The sequence below is a fragment of the Pavona decussata genome, unplaced genomic scaffold (assembly GCF_977016875.1).
Source record: "Pavona decussata unplaced genomic scaffold, jaPavDecu1.1 SCAFFOLD_47, whole genome shotgun sequence".
Taxonomy (NCBI): Eukaryota; Metazoa; Cnidaria; class Anthozoa; order Scleractinia; family Agariciidae; genus Pavona; species Pavona decussata.
The window spans coordinates 1,497,780-1,516,226 of record NW_028145469.1 but is presented as its reverse complement, the minus strand read 5'-3'; the positions used below and the strand labels follow the sequence as shown (position 1 = coordinate 1,516,226).

At 38.3% G+C, this 18,447-nt stretch overlaps 1 protein-coding gene and 1 pseudogene across 1 annotated transcript; both read right to left on the bottom strand.

Moving 5' to 3' along the window:
* Window positions 1-10,737: 10,737 nt before the first annotated feature.
* On the bottom strand, window positions 10,738-12,862 carry LOC146482202 (uncharacterized; annotated as a pseudogene).
* A 2,194-nt stretch (window positions 12,863-15,056) lies between these two features.
* On the bottom strand, window positions 15,057-18,179 carry LOC146482201 (uncharacterized). Its single transcript, XM_085107347.1, has one exon. The coding sequence runs from the start codon at window positions 17,121-17,123 to the stop codon at window positions 15,909-15,911; it is 1,215 nt and encodes a 404-aa protein (XP_084963473.1). The 5' UTR covers window positions 17,124-18,179; the 3' UTR covers window positions 15,057-15,908.
* Between the last annotated feature and the right edge of the window lie 268 nt (window positions 18,180-18,447).

The following is an 18,447-nucleotide window of genomic DNA, read 5'->3' as shown; positions in this document are numbered from 1 at the left end:
GACACGTGATCTTGTGCCCACTCTGGTCCACTCAGACCTAAGACATAAACATTATGGTCATCATGAGCGTAATATCTGATTTTTTAAAAGTCACGTTCTTGTAATCCTGGTTCCACGGTTAACAGCATTTTAAGGAAGAACTTTTACACTTTTAGGAGGATTCCAAACAGCAGTTGTTCGTTGCTGTTTATTTTTCTTTCTTGTTTACCTAATCTTGAAGTCATGTTCCTCTACTCCATAGTAACGCTATTTAAAAGCAAGGAAAGTTGTGATTTTATTTATTTATTTATTTATTTATTTATCTATTTATCTATTTATTATTACTATTATTATTATTATTATTATTATTATTATTATTATTATTATTTTTGCATTTAAGTTTAGTTTTGCAACTTTGAAGATTTACGCTTCAAACAAGATATTACCGATATTTGCTCTTTTTTACATTGTTAGGTGGGCTTTCGGAATAACCGACACGGCGTCTTATCGCATGCGCATATACAGCTACAGAGACAAAAGCATATGTCCTAATTTACATATGAATATTTTTCCTTATGCTCTATTAAAGTTTTACTTTAATGATCAAAGACTAGGGGTTTAGTGTAAGCAAAGAAACTATCTTTTCAGCGTGATTCTCGTTCGTCACACTCCATTTTACAGGAGCCAGATTAAAGATTATGCGTTCATTACAACGCTGTGACTTGCGCAAGAACAGTCAGAAGACTCGTGACTGCAGTAGACGGTATTTTCGGTAGTGGACAACTGTAAACAATCGTACAAATTAAAAAATTAATCGAGAAGAGTTAAAATATGTAGACGTTGTGTTTCTTTCCTTCAGAGAACAGCGAAGTATATAGTTAATTGAAAATTTGTCCGAGGACATCAAAAGCATCGATTTCTGTCCACTTCAAGGAAACGGCTGTTTTGGACAGGTAAGCACTCGCAGTACTAAATCGAAGGCAGTAGTAAGTTCAGACTATTGAATCCGAGTAAGCTATATTTTCTGTTCGCTTGATGGCGCGGAGGCTCTTTTTTTTCTGAAACATTGGTTCGAAAATAGCCCCATTGATCACTCACACGACAGAAACATTTTAATTTATATATGCTGTTCTTTTAATGTTTTCAGTTATTGAGAGAAATTTGTACTTTGTTCACAATTGAACGAAAGATCTTCAAAGATTTCAAGGATAAAACAAGGCTCTGTCAAAGGAGGGGTTGTGTGTTGCTTTCGCATGTAAATGGAATGTTGAAACTAAATCACTTTACCTTCAAGACAAAGAGTTGGTGGCTGTACAGTTAGGATGGAACTTTGAGGAAGACGTTACTGTAGAGCTGTTGTCTCGAGGCTGGTCAATACTGAGAACAGTGCAACTTTACCAGATATTATCATTTTAACCGTACCTGCTAAATTAGTGTCAAAAGTTCAGGTAATGCATTCCTTTGTTCCTTTATCATTCACCTTAAGGCGCATTAAAGGGTGACAGACCCTGAAAAGTTTACACCGCAATTTCCACCCGCGTATAGTAAATAAATGTATCATAATAAACTACCACCGAATGAGCCGTGCTCTTGACTAGAGGCCGACTGATCTTCAAAGTTTCGTGACTCACTTTGTTGTCGAAGCCATGGTGAATTCAACGCCATAAGAAAAGTAATTGAATTTTATTTATCAGGAAACAATTCAAATTGGAATAAATGTTTCTTTAGTAAGCCACAAAAGCCGATAAAAGACACAACGACATGTTACGATATGTTATCCATCAATTCAAGCGTGTTTAGTCATTGTTTAAGTGAAGTCACAAGTGTTGGCCAGGTTTTTATTTCCTTCATTCTACGTTTTTCTTCTTCTTCTTCTTCTTCTTCTTCTTCTTCTTCTTCTTCTTCTTCTTCTTCTTCTTCTTCTTCTTCTTCTTCTTGATAGTTCTTCTTGATAGTTCTCACATAATTTCAAATGTTGGATAAAACATTGAAAGAACAATCCGCATTGAAATTTGTCGAAACTGTTGCTCAATAGCATCACTTGATTATCTTAGACCACTCGACATAAACTGACAACTTTGACCAAAAAGTAACTAGTTGTTGCGGAACTAACTAGCTAACGACCTCAGAGGCACCCAACGAACGAATTTAAGAGAACACTTCAAATATTTTTTTTTCTGCTTTACATCATCCTTTACGGGCCTTTGAAAGTGCTGTTTGTGTGCGCCAACACAGCTTTATCCATTCGAGTCGAGTAGAATTATGAAGTATAGAGTCCTATCTCTGGCCAATTTTTCTAGCTGATGATGAGTTTCAAATGACTTTCGTCTTTTTTTGCGCTTCAAAAACGAAGGGAATTCATTTTAAAAGGTTACAAAGGCTTGAGATTTGATCAAAATAAACACTGTTTTCGTTTTGAAACCGATAAAGTCCCATTTCAGTTCTAAGCCAAATTATGGCTTTCGAACAGATATTCACCGAAACGCCATTGGTTGTTCTCACGAACTAGAGGAAAGACTACTGGAAGTTGAATAAACCAAGCGTGTGATTTGAGTGAATATTGCTATGTCTAGTCCAAGAACAAACGTTCAGTTTGCTGTTCGTAACAACAGAATTAATCGAAGTTTATGTTCACGGTTATATTTTGCCAGTTTATATTAGCCCAGAAAAGTATACATCTTACCAGTCTCACTATGACACAGTTACAGTATTGAGGCTTGCATCAGTAAAGGCAGTAAAATAATCTTACTTCTGTTATACCGATGACACGTTAATACGGGTAGTTTAGCACGATAATCATAAACTATCCAAGCGTATCAGTGAATGTTTGCTTCAAAAACTATTATTTATCCAATTACTGGTGATACTGCTACGTTACCTGTAATTAGTGCAACGGACACATTGCAAATAACGGACCAGATAGCTTCGAGGTAAAAATTTTCTCTCTTCCTTTTTGTGTTAATGCTTAGATATGTTTTCGTCTTCTTAGCAATACGAAAATCCATCAACAAAAGGCAAATTATCCTGCTCATTGTTAACTGAAATTTTCCCTCTAAATGGCCCAATTTAGAAGGTAGAACTAAGTTGTGCTCGATGCCAATGATAAGTTTTAGTAAGCGCAAATCATTAGACGTTCAAATAGCTTGTCGTGTACGACATCCAAAATGTCGTTGGCACAGGCAATGTTACAGGGTTAGGGGTTCACCATAAGTTTCATTAGTGTCCTCGTCACATTCTTATACAACGCTGTGACGTACGTAAGAACGATCAGAAGACTCGTGACTGCAAAAGACGTCACATTCTTATAGGCCGCGAATTACCATCTTTATCACTCACGTTTACCTCCCATCTGGTCTCGTAGCTGAGTCGATAGAGCAATGTTTAACATTATCGGGAGGTCGTTGGTTCGATTCCTACTGCGGTGTAAGAATCTTTTCTTTGCATCATCTGTTTCCCATTTCCTTCTCTAGGGAAAACGCTTAGTTAGAAATTCATGGGTTCAAATAGTTCTTCATCTTTTACTGCAGAGTTACGTTAGTCCTCCGATTTACCATTGATGTTTTGCATAAAGCGAGAAAAGCATACTTCAGAAATCGCACATGATAGTTGTGTCTAAACTGCCAGGCCGTTGACTGAACAATTTCCCAATAATTGTCAATGCATTTAGTTGATTTTGCTAGGATTTTATTTTATGTATTACCGTTATCATAAAAGATTTGTTCATTCACAAAATTGATCCATAAAATAATTGGGGTATAACTCCTACTTTAGCGGATTTAAGACCCTCTGAAATCCAACCTTTTAAATAGGAAGTTGAGGATTTGCATTTGTAAAAGGAGGTTTCAGTAATGCGAAGTTAAGGTAGGTGTATCGCAATAGAAAACGTGCGTAAAGATCACAGACCGCTGAAAAGGAAGGCTGCCTGTATCCAAATGAAGAATTCAAAATTAATGAAATTTTAAGCATCAGCGTCGCGGAAAATAAATTAAGGAAGAAACTAAGGAGATTGTAAGTGAAGAAAAAACTTGGCGTTAGTGTTGTGAAAGTTGGTTTCAAATGAAGAACAGACTGGATCCTCGTAAATACGACCACGATGAACCATAACACTTTTTGCATATTAGCAGGATGGGCGTTTAACAGGGTAGTGGCGAAATTTGGAAAACTTACACAAATGAATGAAAAATAATCACTTTTAAGTCTGGATACGGGATCATTTAAACAAAATCGAGCGATCGAACTTTGCGGGTCATAGACGAGCTTACAAACGCTTGTTGAAAGTTATACAAGATTGTTCGGTAAAGTGCTTCTTATAATCACATGCGATTGACCTCAGACTCGTTGTACTGAAAACCCAATAATCTCTCGTTGCTCATCAAATATCTTAAAATATTTATCAGATATTTTTTGTTATGCTTTTGTTCGTTTGTTTGGGTTTTTTGTTTTTTCGTTACCATAATTTTCAATCGAGCTATGAAACACAAAGAGATGGCAGTTGAACATGCGCAATAGTCTCTTTTGTGGGTGACAGTTTCATCAAAAGTTCCTAATAATGCTTCTCTTGTACATGATTCAAAAATAGACTTCCGAAGCTATTGCCCATGTTAAACAAAGTATATATTATTTATTCTGAGCAAAATTACGCGAGGACAAGGTTTATATTTGCGTTTTAATGTCGTTGTAGGTGTGGGACCATTGCCACTGAAAAGCTAAAATGCTTGCTGCACTTGTTTTCTTGCTAATTGTCCTCGTGCCAGGTAAGAACCCGATTTAGAGAAATACAATATTAAGTATATTTTAACAATAATATCAAGATATTTAAAATATAAGATATTTAAATAGGGAGGGCACTTCACATGGAATGGTTCTCTATGGAATAAGTAAATTCAGTAAATTATATAGAATGGCTGCTGAAGAGATTTTTAAAGAAAACGAAGTGAAATTATAAAAGTGAAAACGCTCTTAAAATTTTCTAGTAAAATGCTCCAGTCATTCTCTGCGTGGTAATTGGAAGGCTGTTGTCCTTAATTTCGAAGTTTACAGATGTCATTCAGATAGCCAATATTGTGTAAAGCTTCGATATCTGTTGAAATTAAATTCTGGTCAGAGTTAAAACCCCGCCCTTAGAGGACTGGCACTAGTGAGAATTGTGACGTCGACCAAAGTTTAAAAACTATTATTTCCACTTCATTGGTGCTTTTCATTTAGGTGGATCATCAGATGGAGGTTTTTAAGAGAAAATTCTGCTACGTTCGACTGGTATCCGATTCGGGGAGGGGGGTGGGGGTTGAAGGAAGGGGGTAGCATTTATCAATCCGGTGAATGGACAGTGGTTCTCGCGCTTTCCGATTGGCTGCTCCACTCCCGAGAGTATTTGCAATTGACCTCCCGCCATTATTCTGTATTCGCTTGCGTGTTCTTCGGTCAATTTCTCATATTTACTCAGACTTATTGGGCTGGATAGCTACTGGTTTGTATGAACAGGAGATGGGGCAGTAGTGAGAGCACTCGATTCCCTCTAGAGTGTTCCGGGTTTGATTTTCGCACTGGCGTCATACGTGAGTTGAGTTCTTGTTGGTTCTCATCCTTTTCTCCGAGAAGTTTTCCTCGGGTACTCCGGTTTTCCACTCAACTTCCGTGATTATTGTTAGGTATTTTTTCATGAGCTGAGTGGTTGGAGTGAATAACCGAATCCGGCTACCCGGTGTCGTCTTTCAGCCGTAGAATTTAAATGAGCATACCAATATGAAATAGTCCCTGCAAAAATTAAATTTCAGTTTCCTTTAGGGTGTATCATGCTCATCTTCTAACCTTGTGCGCAACCCGAGGAAAAAGTGGGCAAGTAATACATGGTAAAGTACCATATAGTCACCCACATAACCCTAACCCTAACCCTAACCCTCCATATAGTCACTCTTACCTTACCATAAATTATATGCCACAGAGAGCGCTACACTTAAGCCCCATCCACACTAATGCGTTTTCAAAAGTATCCGTTTTCATAGCGGTGAAAACGAAGCAAAATAGTTTCATCCACACTAGCGTTTTTGTTTCGTTTTCACCTGTACACGCAAAAACGCTCGAAAACGGTAAAAAGGATGGCAAGTGATGCTTTTTACGTCACCGTTTACAAACGTCTCCATTTTCACCTGTCCCCACTAGAAACTGAGCGTTTTTAAAACGATGCATCTCCACTTTCGAAACCGTTTTCAGCGGCGTTTTCGGGCGTTTTAGTGTGGATGATAGGCAAAAACGTATTTAAAAATATGCGTTTTCAAACGAAAATGTGGATGGGGCCTTAACGTTTTCTTTCCTTCCTCTCTTTTTTCCCTTTCTAGAGTCAATAATTAATTTATCAATTAATAATTAATTAATCAATTAAATTAATCATCTGGGGACATTGGGACGTCTGGTATTGTGGTTTTTGGTCATTTTAAGCGATCATCTCTCTACGGTTTCAAGTATTTTAAGCTTGGGGTCGACGATAGTTGGTAAGAGAACAAGGTTTTTCTTTACCATACTCTTGTTACTGAGTAAGGTGATATTGTACGATTTCTAAGCTGAGTTCATTTGCATTGAAATGTAATTGGTGCGGGAGGAAATTATGAGCCATGGCACAGCTAGACGCACAGTCTAGAAAAGAGTAGCTTAGCATTGGCTTAAATTGATTCTGACCCTGAAAGAGAAGAGGAAAAAGACATGGAAAATCGTTTCAAACATCAATTAGAAACAAATACGAAAGTACCTTGTCAAAAGTAGAAAAAATCAACGGAACACAGAAATTGCAATTCACCCTACGAAAAAAGATGGCGGCTGTATATTTTACCACAATACCTTGCGAACGTAACACAACCAATAGGCACTAGCTGAGTTAATCTAAGTGGACTAAATGTTGCTGCCCCACTGATGACCAATGGCCCTCACTTCTAAATTTTGCACTATTCTGCATTGTTAGGTTATCCAGTGACAGCCAGATGTCGAGGTGTCGGTTACTCCACGGTTGAAGGGGGAATCGACACTGACTGGGCTGCTTGTTTTTTGGGAGAAGGTTCTAACCGTGACGAATGTCCACATGGCTTAACAAAGATTGAAGAGAACGTGTGTAATGCATACTATGGGAAACCACGGGTTTGCTGCTTCATAGATCCCGTTTTAACCGTTAAGGTAAAGTGCTATAGTCTAATACATTGTTAATTCAGAAGTGTTTTATTCACAAAAAAAGTAATCCCCATGGATAGCATTACGATTTAGCTATACATCATACAACTTAAAACTTCTTAAAACAAGCACTGAAAGGCAATTGATCGAGAGAATGCCACTGATAAAGAAATCCTGGTCTTTTAAATTATCTTTCCTCAAGGTCACCGCTTTTTTATCTAAAAGCTTTAACTGGATTTTGGTAAATTTTGAAGCTCTCACAATTCTGTGTTGTATGCAAAACACTTTGCAAAACTCTACAGAAAAAGGAAGATATTTCTTATTAATTCCTATTTTCATTTTAAACTTTTTCACAAACTGTTTCTGCTCACTGGTGGAAAGCCTTTGCGTAATTTTAAGTTAAATGACGTTTCACTCCAGGGGTTGTCATCTTCCTGCTCCTAAGCCGTGATCAATGTTCTGTCGGTCTCAGGAAGCTCTAACGTTTCCTACTCGAGAAAAATTCTTGTTGTTTGATAGCCGCCTAACGTTTCTTTTTTTCCTTTTTCTTTTCTTTTTTGAATGGCGGCGTCATGTCGACAACATTCATTTAGCTACTCCTCTAACATTGATTGCGATCGTATCAGAACACTGGTCTTTACCTCAAATTATATTGTTTATTACCCCTCTGAAGCCTAGTCCACACAAGCAAGTTTTCTGTGACAAGTTTCTGCGACCATTTTTATTTGCTTGTCTACATAATTTTTTACCAAGAAGTGCATTTGCTGATCAAATAAAAAAACGCGTAGGTTTTTATTCGTGTGTCAAAGAAAAAATTTCATATTTGTGCATGACTCGTCAGAGGAAATTTGACGTGTATTCAGAGCTTGGCAGCGGTTTCCAAACCAAACACTGAGCCCTTCATTCTCCCACTGTTGCACTCGGTCGAACCTTCCACATGCTTTCATTTCGATCGTTTCGTTATGTGATTAAAATTTCTGCTTGCTTGTCTTCGGCGTGAGAGCCGCCATCTTTCAGAACGAGGGAAATAAAAACTTAGCGCCCCCGCCTTGTTGCCGAGCGTGTTTCCGCTGTCTAAAATCATTTCTGGCGCATACACAAACTAGTTTTCAACATCGTATAGACGAGCAAACTGATAACTTGTCACGAAGACCTTGCCATCGAAAACTTGCTCGTTTACGCTATTAGAAGTGAAATACTTGAAATTCGTTTGTTTGAAATGCAGATGAAATAATTAATATATGAGGGACCATTCTAATTGTGTAGGAAACTTTAAAAGGAGCTACAAAAAGAAAGCCTGAAAATGTCCAGGCCATAACCACTGCAATACCGGTGCAGTGCTCCAGCAACTGAGCTATCAAGCCAACGGGGAGATGGTCATTTTGTGGATTCGTATTATACTAAGAGAGGCGAACTGATAACGATACAAAGAGATTTAGCAGCAATGTAAATCACATGCACCAGCGTGTATTTCGTGTTCACTTTTGTTTATTTGAGTTGAACTCGGTGTAGATTGAATTACAACGTTAACCATAGTTAATTAATAAGAGGCAGTGGTTATGAAGCCTGACAAACTAATTCTTCTTTATTGTATGTTTTTGCTAGCATTTTTGGCCTTGACCGTGCACAAACCACAGATTTTGAAATGTGCTGGAGCAACTGACCAATAGAAACGTTCCTGTTAAGATATTCAACTGTAGCGTGAGCATTCAGTTAAAACAAAGGAATGTACACGGTCGTGGCCTTTCCATCATAAATTGCAGCACTATAGTTTTCATGGCAAGGTTTCATAACCAGTACCTCAATTAACTATGCATTATTTCTGCCTCACACTGAGTTCAACCACAGCCTTTGTGGAACCATTTATCTGGGGGTTAATGGTTAACAATTTACCTTTTTCTTGTTTTCCTTGCAGTTTCAAGGTTTTCCGTGTCCCGCATAATGGAGACGATAACCATGTACATTCTAAGTCAATCTTATCATTTCTATGTTCAAATTAAAAAAATTAAGAGTAACCACTGTGCTACCTGGAGTATCATTAAACTTTCTCGATGTTATGCAGCTGTCTGGTCTCTGATCTGTGTGGGAATTAGATTTCTGCTGGGCCCTTTGTTCATCCCACGTCGGTCACAGCCCAGAATTATCTAAGAAGAATAAGAAAATTAAACACTGTGCAATGCAAATTATTTTTGATATTTAAGTAAAAATAAAAATAAAACTCTTAAATCAAGATGAGTACCTATTTTTGTTTTCTTTTTTAAGCCGAGCCATTGTTTACGTTAGCTTGTGTTACAAGTGCTTGAAGCAATGCACTCCCATTGGAAACAGAAACACACCACCAAAACCAATGAATAAGATGCGCTTACTTTATTTTTGGGCGGGAGAAACCAAGTTACCACAAACACTGACAAAGGATTTGTTTTACAACTGCAGCGATCGTCAAATTTTGGGATTTGGAAATTTTCCCAGTGATTGCAGCCAAATAGCAATTTTACCATCTTTTATTCCTAATGGCTAGTTAGCCAGGTGTGGCATGCTTGCATGGGCGGCTGCTGCACTTGAATTCCTGACTCAGTTTGCATGGGTAGCTTTTTCAGGAGCTATAATCAGGGACAAAAGTTGTTGACACACCTAAAAATTACCAATCTTTATCCCTAGGTTTAAATTCTCTTTTTCCCCCAGTGAAAGGTAGCTTCCCCTTCCCCCTTTTCAATGTTGGAAACAAATAAACATGCAGGAAGCGCTTTGCAACATTGTTTGGGGGGGGGGGGGGGGGAGGGGGTGACTACAGAAGAAAAAGGTGTTTTCATTCAAATACAAAATGCCATGGTTAGTTCGAAAGCGTTAGTTTTGGTAAATTGTGTCAACACTTTTGTCAAAGGAGAACAAACCACATAGCCCACAATGCATCGCTTCCAACTATATTATCAAATTGTCGATGTCACATGATCTCCTCATTTCAAAATGGACTCGATGGAGGAACAAGCGCGGCAAGCGCCAATGTTCGGAAATCAAAGATGTTATATTCGTACTTCGTCGATACCGAGTATAGTTCCGTACTCACAGTGTTTAGTTTACCTTTTCTTGAGCTGAAATGTGTGTTTGGACGTGTGAGTTTCCCTGGATCTCTTTTGGAGCGGCGAATGATTGTGTTGTTTACCGCAGCTGAGCACGCGTTTGCTTGATACAGCCTGATAAAGTGAAAATCTGGCTAAAATCTAGTTTGGAATTTCAGGTAAGAATCATTGAAAGTCATAAAAAGTGTACTGTCTGCTTAGAAAATCTAATAAATAGTTAACGTGTTTCTTTACCGATTGTTGTTGTTACGATTTCAGGGGCGGATACAGGGGGGGTGGATAGGGTGGATATCCACCCCCCATTTTTCATTAAAAAAAAAGAATTCGAAATGTCACTTTATTTGAAATAGAAAAGAATGAAAGAAAGAAAAATTAGCTCTCGCTCATGTCTGGTTGTTGTTACGCCACGTTTCGTTGTCTGCCGCCACTTTTCGCGCAAAAGTTCGCAAGGAAGCCATTTGACAACTCCTAGAGAGGCGAAGTAAGATTCTGATTGGCTCATCAGTGATAAGAATAGAAATGACAGGCCTGCACGGCTCACTGCGTTATGTGGTGTACATTTTTATGAACGCTGCCTTTATATTTTTGCCCTAACGAGCATGTCCTTAAGAGATTGTCCTCTCTTGTAGGATATAATTGGCGGATTTTTGAATATGTTTCTCAGCAAAGGCTGATTTTGTATGAACTTCCAGGTTTGCATCAATATATTTTTAAGGTTACGCACCGATGGGTGGTACGTTGTAACAAAAGGCAAGATTTGTTTACGAGTTTTTTTCTTTTGCTGTAGAGCCGACTGTTTTCCGGCGAAGTTGACTTCTGATAACGTTGTCTGTATCATCTTGTGGGGGGTATCCGCGCGCTATGAGGCGCGATTTAAATTTGCAGATACTTTTTTTGAAAGTTGTTTCAGAAGAATTTGTTCTCAGTAGTCTGAGTGCTTCGCCTTTAATAAAACCTCTTTTAACACCCAAGGGATGGCTCGAGGTAAAATGTGTATACTGAAAGGTTTCAGTAGGCTTGTAATGTGTACGGATGTCAAGGATCGATTCATTTCTGAAACGTTCTCCTTTAAAAATTATTGTGTCGAGAAAGCTAGTCTCGTTCTCTGAAATTTCGGCCGTAAATTTAATAGTAGGATGGAATTTGTTAGCTTGTTCAATGAACAGGTTAATTTCCTTTTCGTCACTATCCCACAGTGAGAAAATGTCATCAATAAAACGTTTCCATTCTATTGGTTTTGTTTTGCTTTGACTTATCATTTTTGTTTCAATATCGGCCATAAAGATGTTTGCAAATGCAACGGCCATTTTTGTACCCATTGCAGTTCCATGGGTCTGAAGGTAATTTTTTCCAACAAATTGGAATGAATTTTCGTGAAGGATAAGTTTAAGGATTTCTTTGAGGTAGTGTGACGGTATAGGAGGTTTATTGTTGTGGAATGCCTCGTATGCTGTGCATACTATTGTAATACCCTCCTCCTGTGGTATATTTGTATACAAGCTTGTTACATCCATTGATACTAAGATAGTATCTTGAGAGACCTTTGTCTTTTCTATGAAGTTTACGAAATCCGTTGTATCTTTTAGATACGATTTCTGTTTTTGTGCGATGGGCTGAAGTAATTTGTCCACAAAAGATGATAATCTTTCTGTGGGGCCTTTACAGCCCGAAATTATCGGTCTTCCGACCGGATTTGGTTTGTGGATCTTAGTAAGGGTGTAAAATATTGGTATTCTTGGCGGATCTCGCGTTTGAGAAAAGCATTTCTTTTTTCATGTCATCAATGAAGTTATTTTGATGCAATTGTGCGACAAGCTCGTGAACTCTTTGTGATGTTTCCACCGTCATGGGAGTTTGGAGAGGTTTATAATGTTCCCTGTTGTCGAGTTGAATTTGAGCTTCTTGTTTAGTTTTTTAGTCAGGGCATTTTCTCTATCACCTCTCAATAAATATGGTCTGCCATCCACCCCCCCTTTTGAAATCCTGGATCCGCCCCTGGATTTGCAGATTCATCCAGATGAGGTTGAAGACGATCGACGAAGAAATTACACTCTTTTCTTTTCGTATAAGAGTATTGTTTTTCCGGCCCAGGCTGAATATTCTTATTTTTCTGCCGATGTTAGGCTGAATATATTCTTGTGAATATTCTTAGATTATAGCGTGTGACATTTCCGTTTTAGAATGTATTGGGGTATCAAATGAATGTACAAGTGTACTAATACCTGTAGCGTTCATCAATGAAAATTTCGCTAGTGTAGTTTTTTTTATCGTTTTATTGGTTAGTTCTGCCGTTTAGAGAAATGAAGAATTTTATAGTTTAGTTAAAAACATATTATTGTGAACATTGTATTTACAAATTTTCAACACAAAAAATATATTCTTTTCAAAATTTCAGCCTTGGGTTTATTCTTAAAATATTCTTCAAATTTTGCAAATTTCAGTCTCGATATTCTTATGAAATAGATTCTTACAAAAAAAGAGTATGCTCAAGCATTTGGGATTTCGATGTGGATGATGTAATGGATTAAAAACGGGGACTCTTAAGGGCGATTTTCACGGTACGACTTTGTCGCATGCGACAAGCTTACGACTGGCCTACAAAACGAATTGTTTTCGTGTAAATCAAACCTCAACTTGCTTACGACTGTCATGTACATCACAAAAAATGTCTTAGGATTTTAAAACATGTTTTCAAATCCTACGACAATCGAAGTTATGGGCAATGTTGAATGACGAGAGTTGTGTTTGATTTTTTGCACGGCGAGAGCAGCGCGCGCTCTAGAAATCGCATGCGACAGTCGTAAGCAAAAGCTGTACTGTCTAAATCAGCATTTACTAATATAATGAAGCTTTTTGACAATATTAAGTAGGTGCCATTACATTTTGTTCCAGTTCTATTCAGTTCTGCTATTCAGCAACATTCAGTGCAATCGTTTTAATAGTTTTATGATACAGATTTTTAAACCTATAATTTATATAAGCTTTTAAAACCGAAAGCCATTCGGATAACTGCAAATAATGTCAACACTATGTTAGACAGCTCTGGGTCCTGGGACCCACAAATTTATTGCTGGCTGCCTGAGTGTTTGCCACCTTCTAGAGAACTTAGTTACCAACTTTATCAAAAACAAAAATCTAGCTGGGTACCACCATTTTCTGTTTTAGAGAGGTGTCCACCTTTAGAGTTCACTGTAATATTTATTTCCATAACAATCAATTCAGTTATGTGGAGTGTTTATCAGTTTGCCTCATGTTGTCTTTTCAGTTTTGTCCATATAACAAAAATGGCAAAAACTGTGGTTTGTGATATTCAGGTAACTAATTCCCCATTTGCTTTGTTTGGTTAAGAAAAAAAATGCTCCCATGCTTTAACATTATCATCATCTTGAATTCTGTTTGATTGCATTGTTTGCATTTGGTATAGATCCCATTTTGGTCTTACAGGCAGTCATTTGAATTTTCAAATGAGAATCATGTATTTTTTTTGTGATTTTTTATATTCCATGATTTTGATTTATCATGTGTAATGGGACATGAGGTGTTGACAACTGAGATGTTTACCAACCTCATGACAGTGGCCATATTTCCACTTTTCGTTGCTTTTGGATTAAAACCAAAACAAAGTGTACAAAGCATGTCTGAATCAGGTTACATCTTACCTGGGAAGGGTAACTGCATTATGAAACAAAGTGAAAATGTGTTACATCATGTATGCAGTGATAATTTCCTTGTTTGGTATTTATGTACTCTTAATCCCCACATCATCAAGAGACGGTTTTCATTCCAGTAACTTATTCATGTTTGTTACATTAGCAAGCTCTCACCAATAGTGTAACTCCATTGTTAGGTATAAACCTTGTACAACCAAGTCTTTGTAATAATAATTTATTAGTCCCTTCAGTGCAGATAGTGGTATCACGTGTAAGAACTTGGATTTCCAAATCCAACAAGATCACAAGTACATACTAGACCTGATGTATGTGTTGTGATTTTATTTATCTTTTTTGATTAATTTCTTATTTGAATTTTCCTAGATACTATTTAACAACAAAAACTTGTTAAAGTAGGTTACCACAATTTGACAAAAATAATTAAAAAAACTGTAAAAAAGAAAAACTCAAATCAGAAAGAGATAAAGCCACAGAATCTACACAGTTAGCATGGGAAAAAAAATCAGGGGGGTTGGGGCAAGGTAGTTTCCAAGACAATTACTGACAGATGGTATGCCTGTGGTAAGCACGGAGGTGGGTCCTTCCACCTACGAAGATGGAACTTTCTTTCCTCTGATTCAGTCACAGCCCATGGAGACATAAACGGTGATTATGTGTATCATTGCCATCTCAAATTCAGATCTTGCATCAAATGAAGAAAATGCCTCTTCAGAGCAGCATTCATTCAGAGTCCAATTAAAAAAATGGTAAATCTGTGTCCATCCTTTAGCAAAATTCCCTTCAAATAAGTGTTGCCCCTAAAATAATAACTAGGGGCACTGAAGAAGTGCAGCACTAAACAACCGGAATATTATTAGCACTCTCTTTAGCCCAAGGCCTCTCACTAACAAGATTTTTCGTTTTTCTATTACATATTATTTTAAATAGGTATATATTGTTTTATATACATGGACACCCCCCCCTCCAATAAGCAGTGCCCATGAGTAAGGGCCGCACAACACAGTTGCCACATCCCATGCATGAGTTTAAGTAAATACAATACCTTTTGCAAAGGGTTGCAAAGGGTTGCAAAGGGTTTGGAAATTCCGGCTATTTCATTTCGATCAGAAAATCGGCTCGACTCGGCGCCATCATCATGAAGTTTTCATTTCTTTCAAATTTAAGTACAACATGAGAAGCTAGAGCCTCGATTTTTTTGCGAAAGCGGCGTAGAACGCCGCATTCATAAAATATTTGTGGGAGATTAAAATTAGGTTAGCTGTCAACTCCATTGTTTGAACGCAGAAGGATATTCACACTAAGAGCTTGGAACATGTCCTACATCTGTCAATAGCTGGTTAATTAAAGAGTTTTTAATCAACTTTCTGACATCTCTCCAGAATTTTAAAATTATTCCCAGCACCAGATTAGGAAGTGGATTTTAGGTACACGGAATTACGGTGTTCGAAAATGAACCGCGAATAAGTGTTTTATTCAGCAACCATAGACACGCAAAAAACGTTTAGAATTGAAGTTTTAAATACAAAGTAACCGTAGATTTAGTGAAATTGTGCACGTTTGAATTGCTTTATAAATCGAACGCGAAGCGATTTTCAAAGGAATCGCAAAACGGCGGGAAACCTGAGCTGAGAAATGTTCTCGTGAAAACCACTTTGTACAGCCGACCAAAAAATTCCTCGAACAGTAACTCCTCAAAAAGCGAGGAAGTCAATGAACACTCCAAAACATTTTAGCATTTCAAAACACAGAATAAACCGTAAATTATAGAATATGACTACAGCTACCTTTCCGAAATATATGCAATTTCTCAAAACCGTATCACAGATAACTGGAAATTGTGACTGAATAAAATTCACTATACTTTACAAAAATGTCTAAATGTTCAAAGAAAGAAATTTTGAATAACAATCAGAAATGTTTGTTGCCTGTTTTCCCTAGCTTTTATAACATATAACCGGCAAGCAATGAATTAATAATAAAATCTGTACAATGATGCGTAATGTTTCCCGTCAGCGAGATTAAACAATTAAATTGCAATTTTTTGCATCAGCTCCTCAAGTTTTGGCCGCTTTCTTGGATTGCTGGAGAGACATTTTCTTGAAGCCTGTTTCAGAGTAGGGATTTCAAATTTTCCATCTTTTAGAACACGTGCGATCATTGCACCGAAGGAATAAACGTCACTCGATGTCGTTTGCTTCTCTCCGCGATGTATTTCCGGTGCGATGTGCGGGTAACGCGCAATGGCCTTATCAACGTCCAGTTTCGGCTTTCTTAGTTTAGCTTTCGCTATTTGGCAACTTTTGCCAAAGTCTATGATCACAGGCGCGTCTCCATCCAAAACGACAATGTTCCCCTTCAGGTCATTGTGGAGATATCCATTCTTGTGGAGGTGTAATAGCGCTTCGCACGTTTTTCTCAAGACTATCGCGCACTCCTCGTTACTTGAAATCATCCCGTCAGAAACGGCTCGAGAAAGTGTAATACTACGGCCTTCCACAGCGTGGTGCTGAAGTACCAAATAGTAAGGTGGCTTCTCGGTACAAACGCCAAAAAGGTGAGGGATACCTGGATGGTCACCAAGAGCGGCAATTACAGCAGCTTCGTTTAAGACTTCTCTCTTTGCTCGCTCTAATTCTTTCGTAGAGTCGTCATGTGTCTTGATTTCTTTCACGACAACTCTGAATGAATCTCTGTACAGGCCGGGATAGCACTTCCCAAAGGATCCTGAGCCAATGCTCGTATCTGTATCCATAGTTAGGAGATCCCGGTTGATCCGCTTTAGGTGTGCTTTTGGTGGGTCACTCTTGGATTGAGAGACCGGTTTTTCTGTCAACACGGGCTTTGCCGTACTGGTGTTTGTGTTCGGGCGCTTTGCGACCTTTCGCTGTTCCGTTGGTCTTGGCTGCCCACTCTTTCTTTTCCGGGACAGTTCAACCAGTCTCTTGCCTCTAGACAGGCTTCCACTGGGCTTTTTCACCAAGGTTTCTTCCTTAGCCATGACATTGTTCGCTGTAGTGGCTTCCTGGTCGGACTCTTGTGCGTTCGCTTCTTCTTGTTTCTTTAGTTTCTCTCGTTTGCGCTTCAGCCAGTTCTTTCGCTGCTTTCTTTTCTCCTTTTTTGAGTGTGGCCGCGACTTAAACGTTCTTCCTTGCTTTTCCTCGTTTCTTTCCATGATTGATGAACTTACGTCAACTGAAGAATAATGCGAATGATTGACTGATAAAAATGCCCCTGGGGACATGAGTCGAAGAAGCAAACAATAAAGTCATTGTCTTAACTTCCGACTCAGACAAATCACAAATGTGAGACTATTTAATCGCGCTGCTAAAACATGACTTCGCGTTTCACTTACTCCCAAAAATGCCGCTATTGCGCAAAAAAGTTTCCGACGCTTACGGCAATCAAAAAACACTTAGAGATTAAGCATCAGAAAGTGGCCGATTCCAATCTAGAAATCAGTTTTTGGGACAACGAGGAGCGCGTGGTCGCCGTACCCCGCATTTCTTCTATGGACAGAAGATCAAAACAATATAAAGACGGATATTTGCCATGGTTGGCAGGATTGACTGAACAGATAAACGCCTCACTACATCCATCTTTACGAGGTAAGTATTTTTAAACGAGTCATTTACCTTTAAAATACACGCGTGTGGTGCTGATTCTCTATCGCGCACACCCGTTACCTAACGTTTCTTCTCAAAACACATTCATTCCGGGATTCATTGGAGCAAAATAACTTATGTTCTAGTTTTGTTAATAAGCCTCTCGTTTCCTTTTATTTTTAGGCGAGTGGTTGTCAATCGCAATCAGTCAAGTTCCAGCACATTACTTTGGTCATTTTGCTTATAAAATCGGATGTCGTGTCCACAGCATGAGGCAAGTTCCACACAGAAAGCCTCCTTTTTACTCTTCGTCAACGAAGCGCATCTCGTACCGAGTGTTTAGCATTGCTCCATTTGCTGACGCTCTTCATGAGCAGGAATCGATCAGGCTGAAAGAGTTTGCGTTGTATAGCGGTCAGGAAGAGGTTTTGGGTACGGAAGCACTTAATCCTACGGACGAACTGCAAGCTGCTAGGAACCGAAGTTACTGGAGAGTCGGAGCTCAACTGGACAAAAGACCTGATTATAAAGGGACTTTAGAAGTAGGCCAAGGAGTCGGGCGCAGGACAAGAGAAATGGAACTAATTTGGTGGCCAGACCTTTTCCCGAACACAAAGCACGGGAAACTTGGTATAAGGTTCTATGTCAAAAAAGTATTCATGTGAACTAACTTTACCGGTGACTTATCAATTTAATGGTTGATGGAGCGATATTTGTTTTCTTATAATGTTACAGTTTACGAGATTTTTTCATCCCTTGTACCTTTTGAAAAACTTTTGGTAAAAAAATTAACATGAGTGGTCAATTTAAGGTGGGGTTCACCTGAAAGCCATTTTCACGCCGCTTAAAATCGGTCAAATGGAAATATCTCGTTTGCAAAAACCCTCCATTCATAACACAAATCAATGATTTGGGGTGTTTTATGAATTTTGGGGTGATTTTTAGGTATATTTGGAAGGAAAT

What these genes read in the sequence shown, in the direction of transcription:
- LOC146482201 (XM_085107347.1), bottom strand. Translation starts at nt 17,123, where the DNA reads ATGTCCCCAGGGGCATTTTTATCAGTCAATCATTCGCATTATTCTTCA.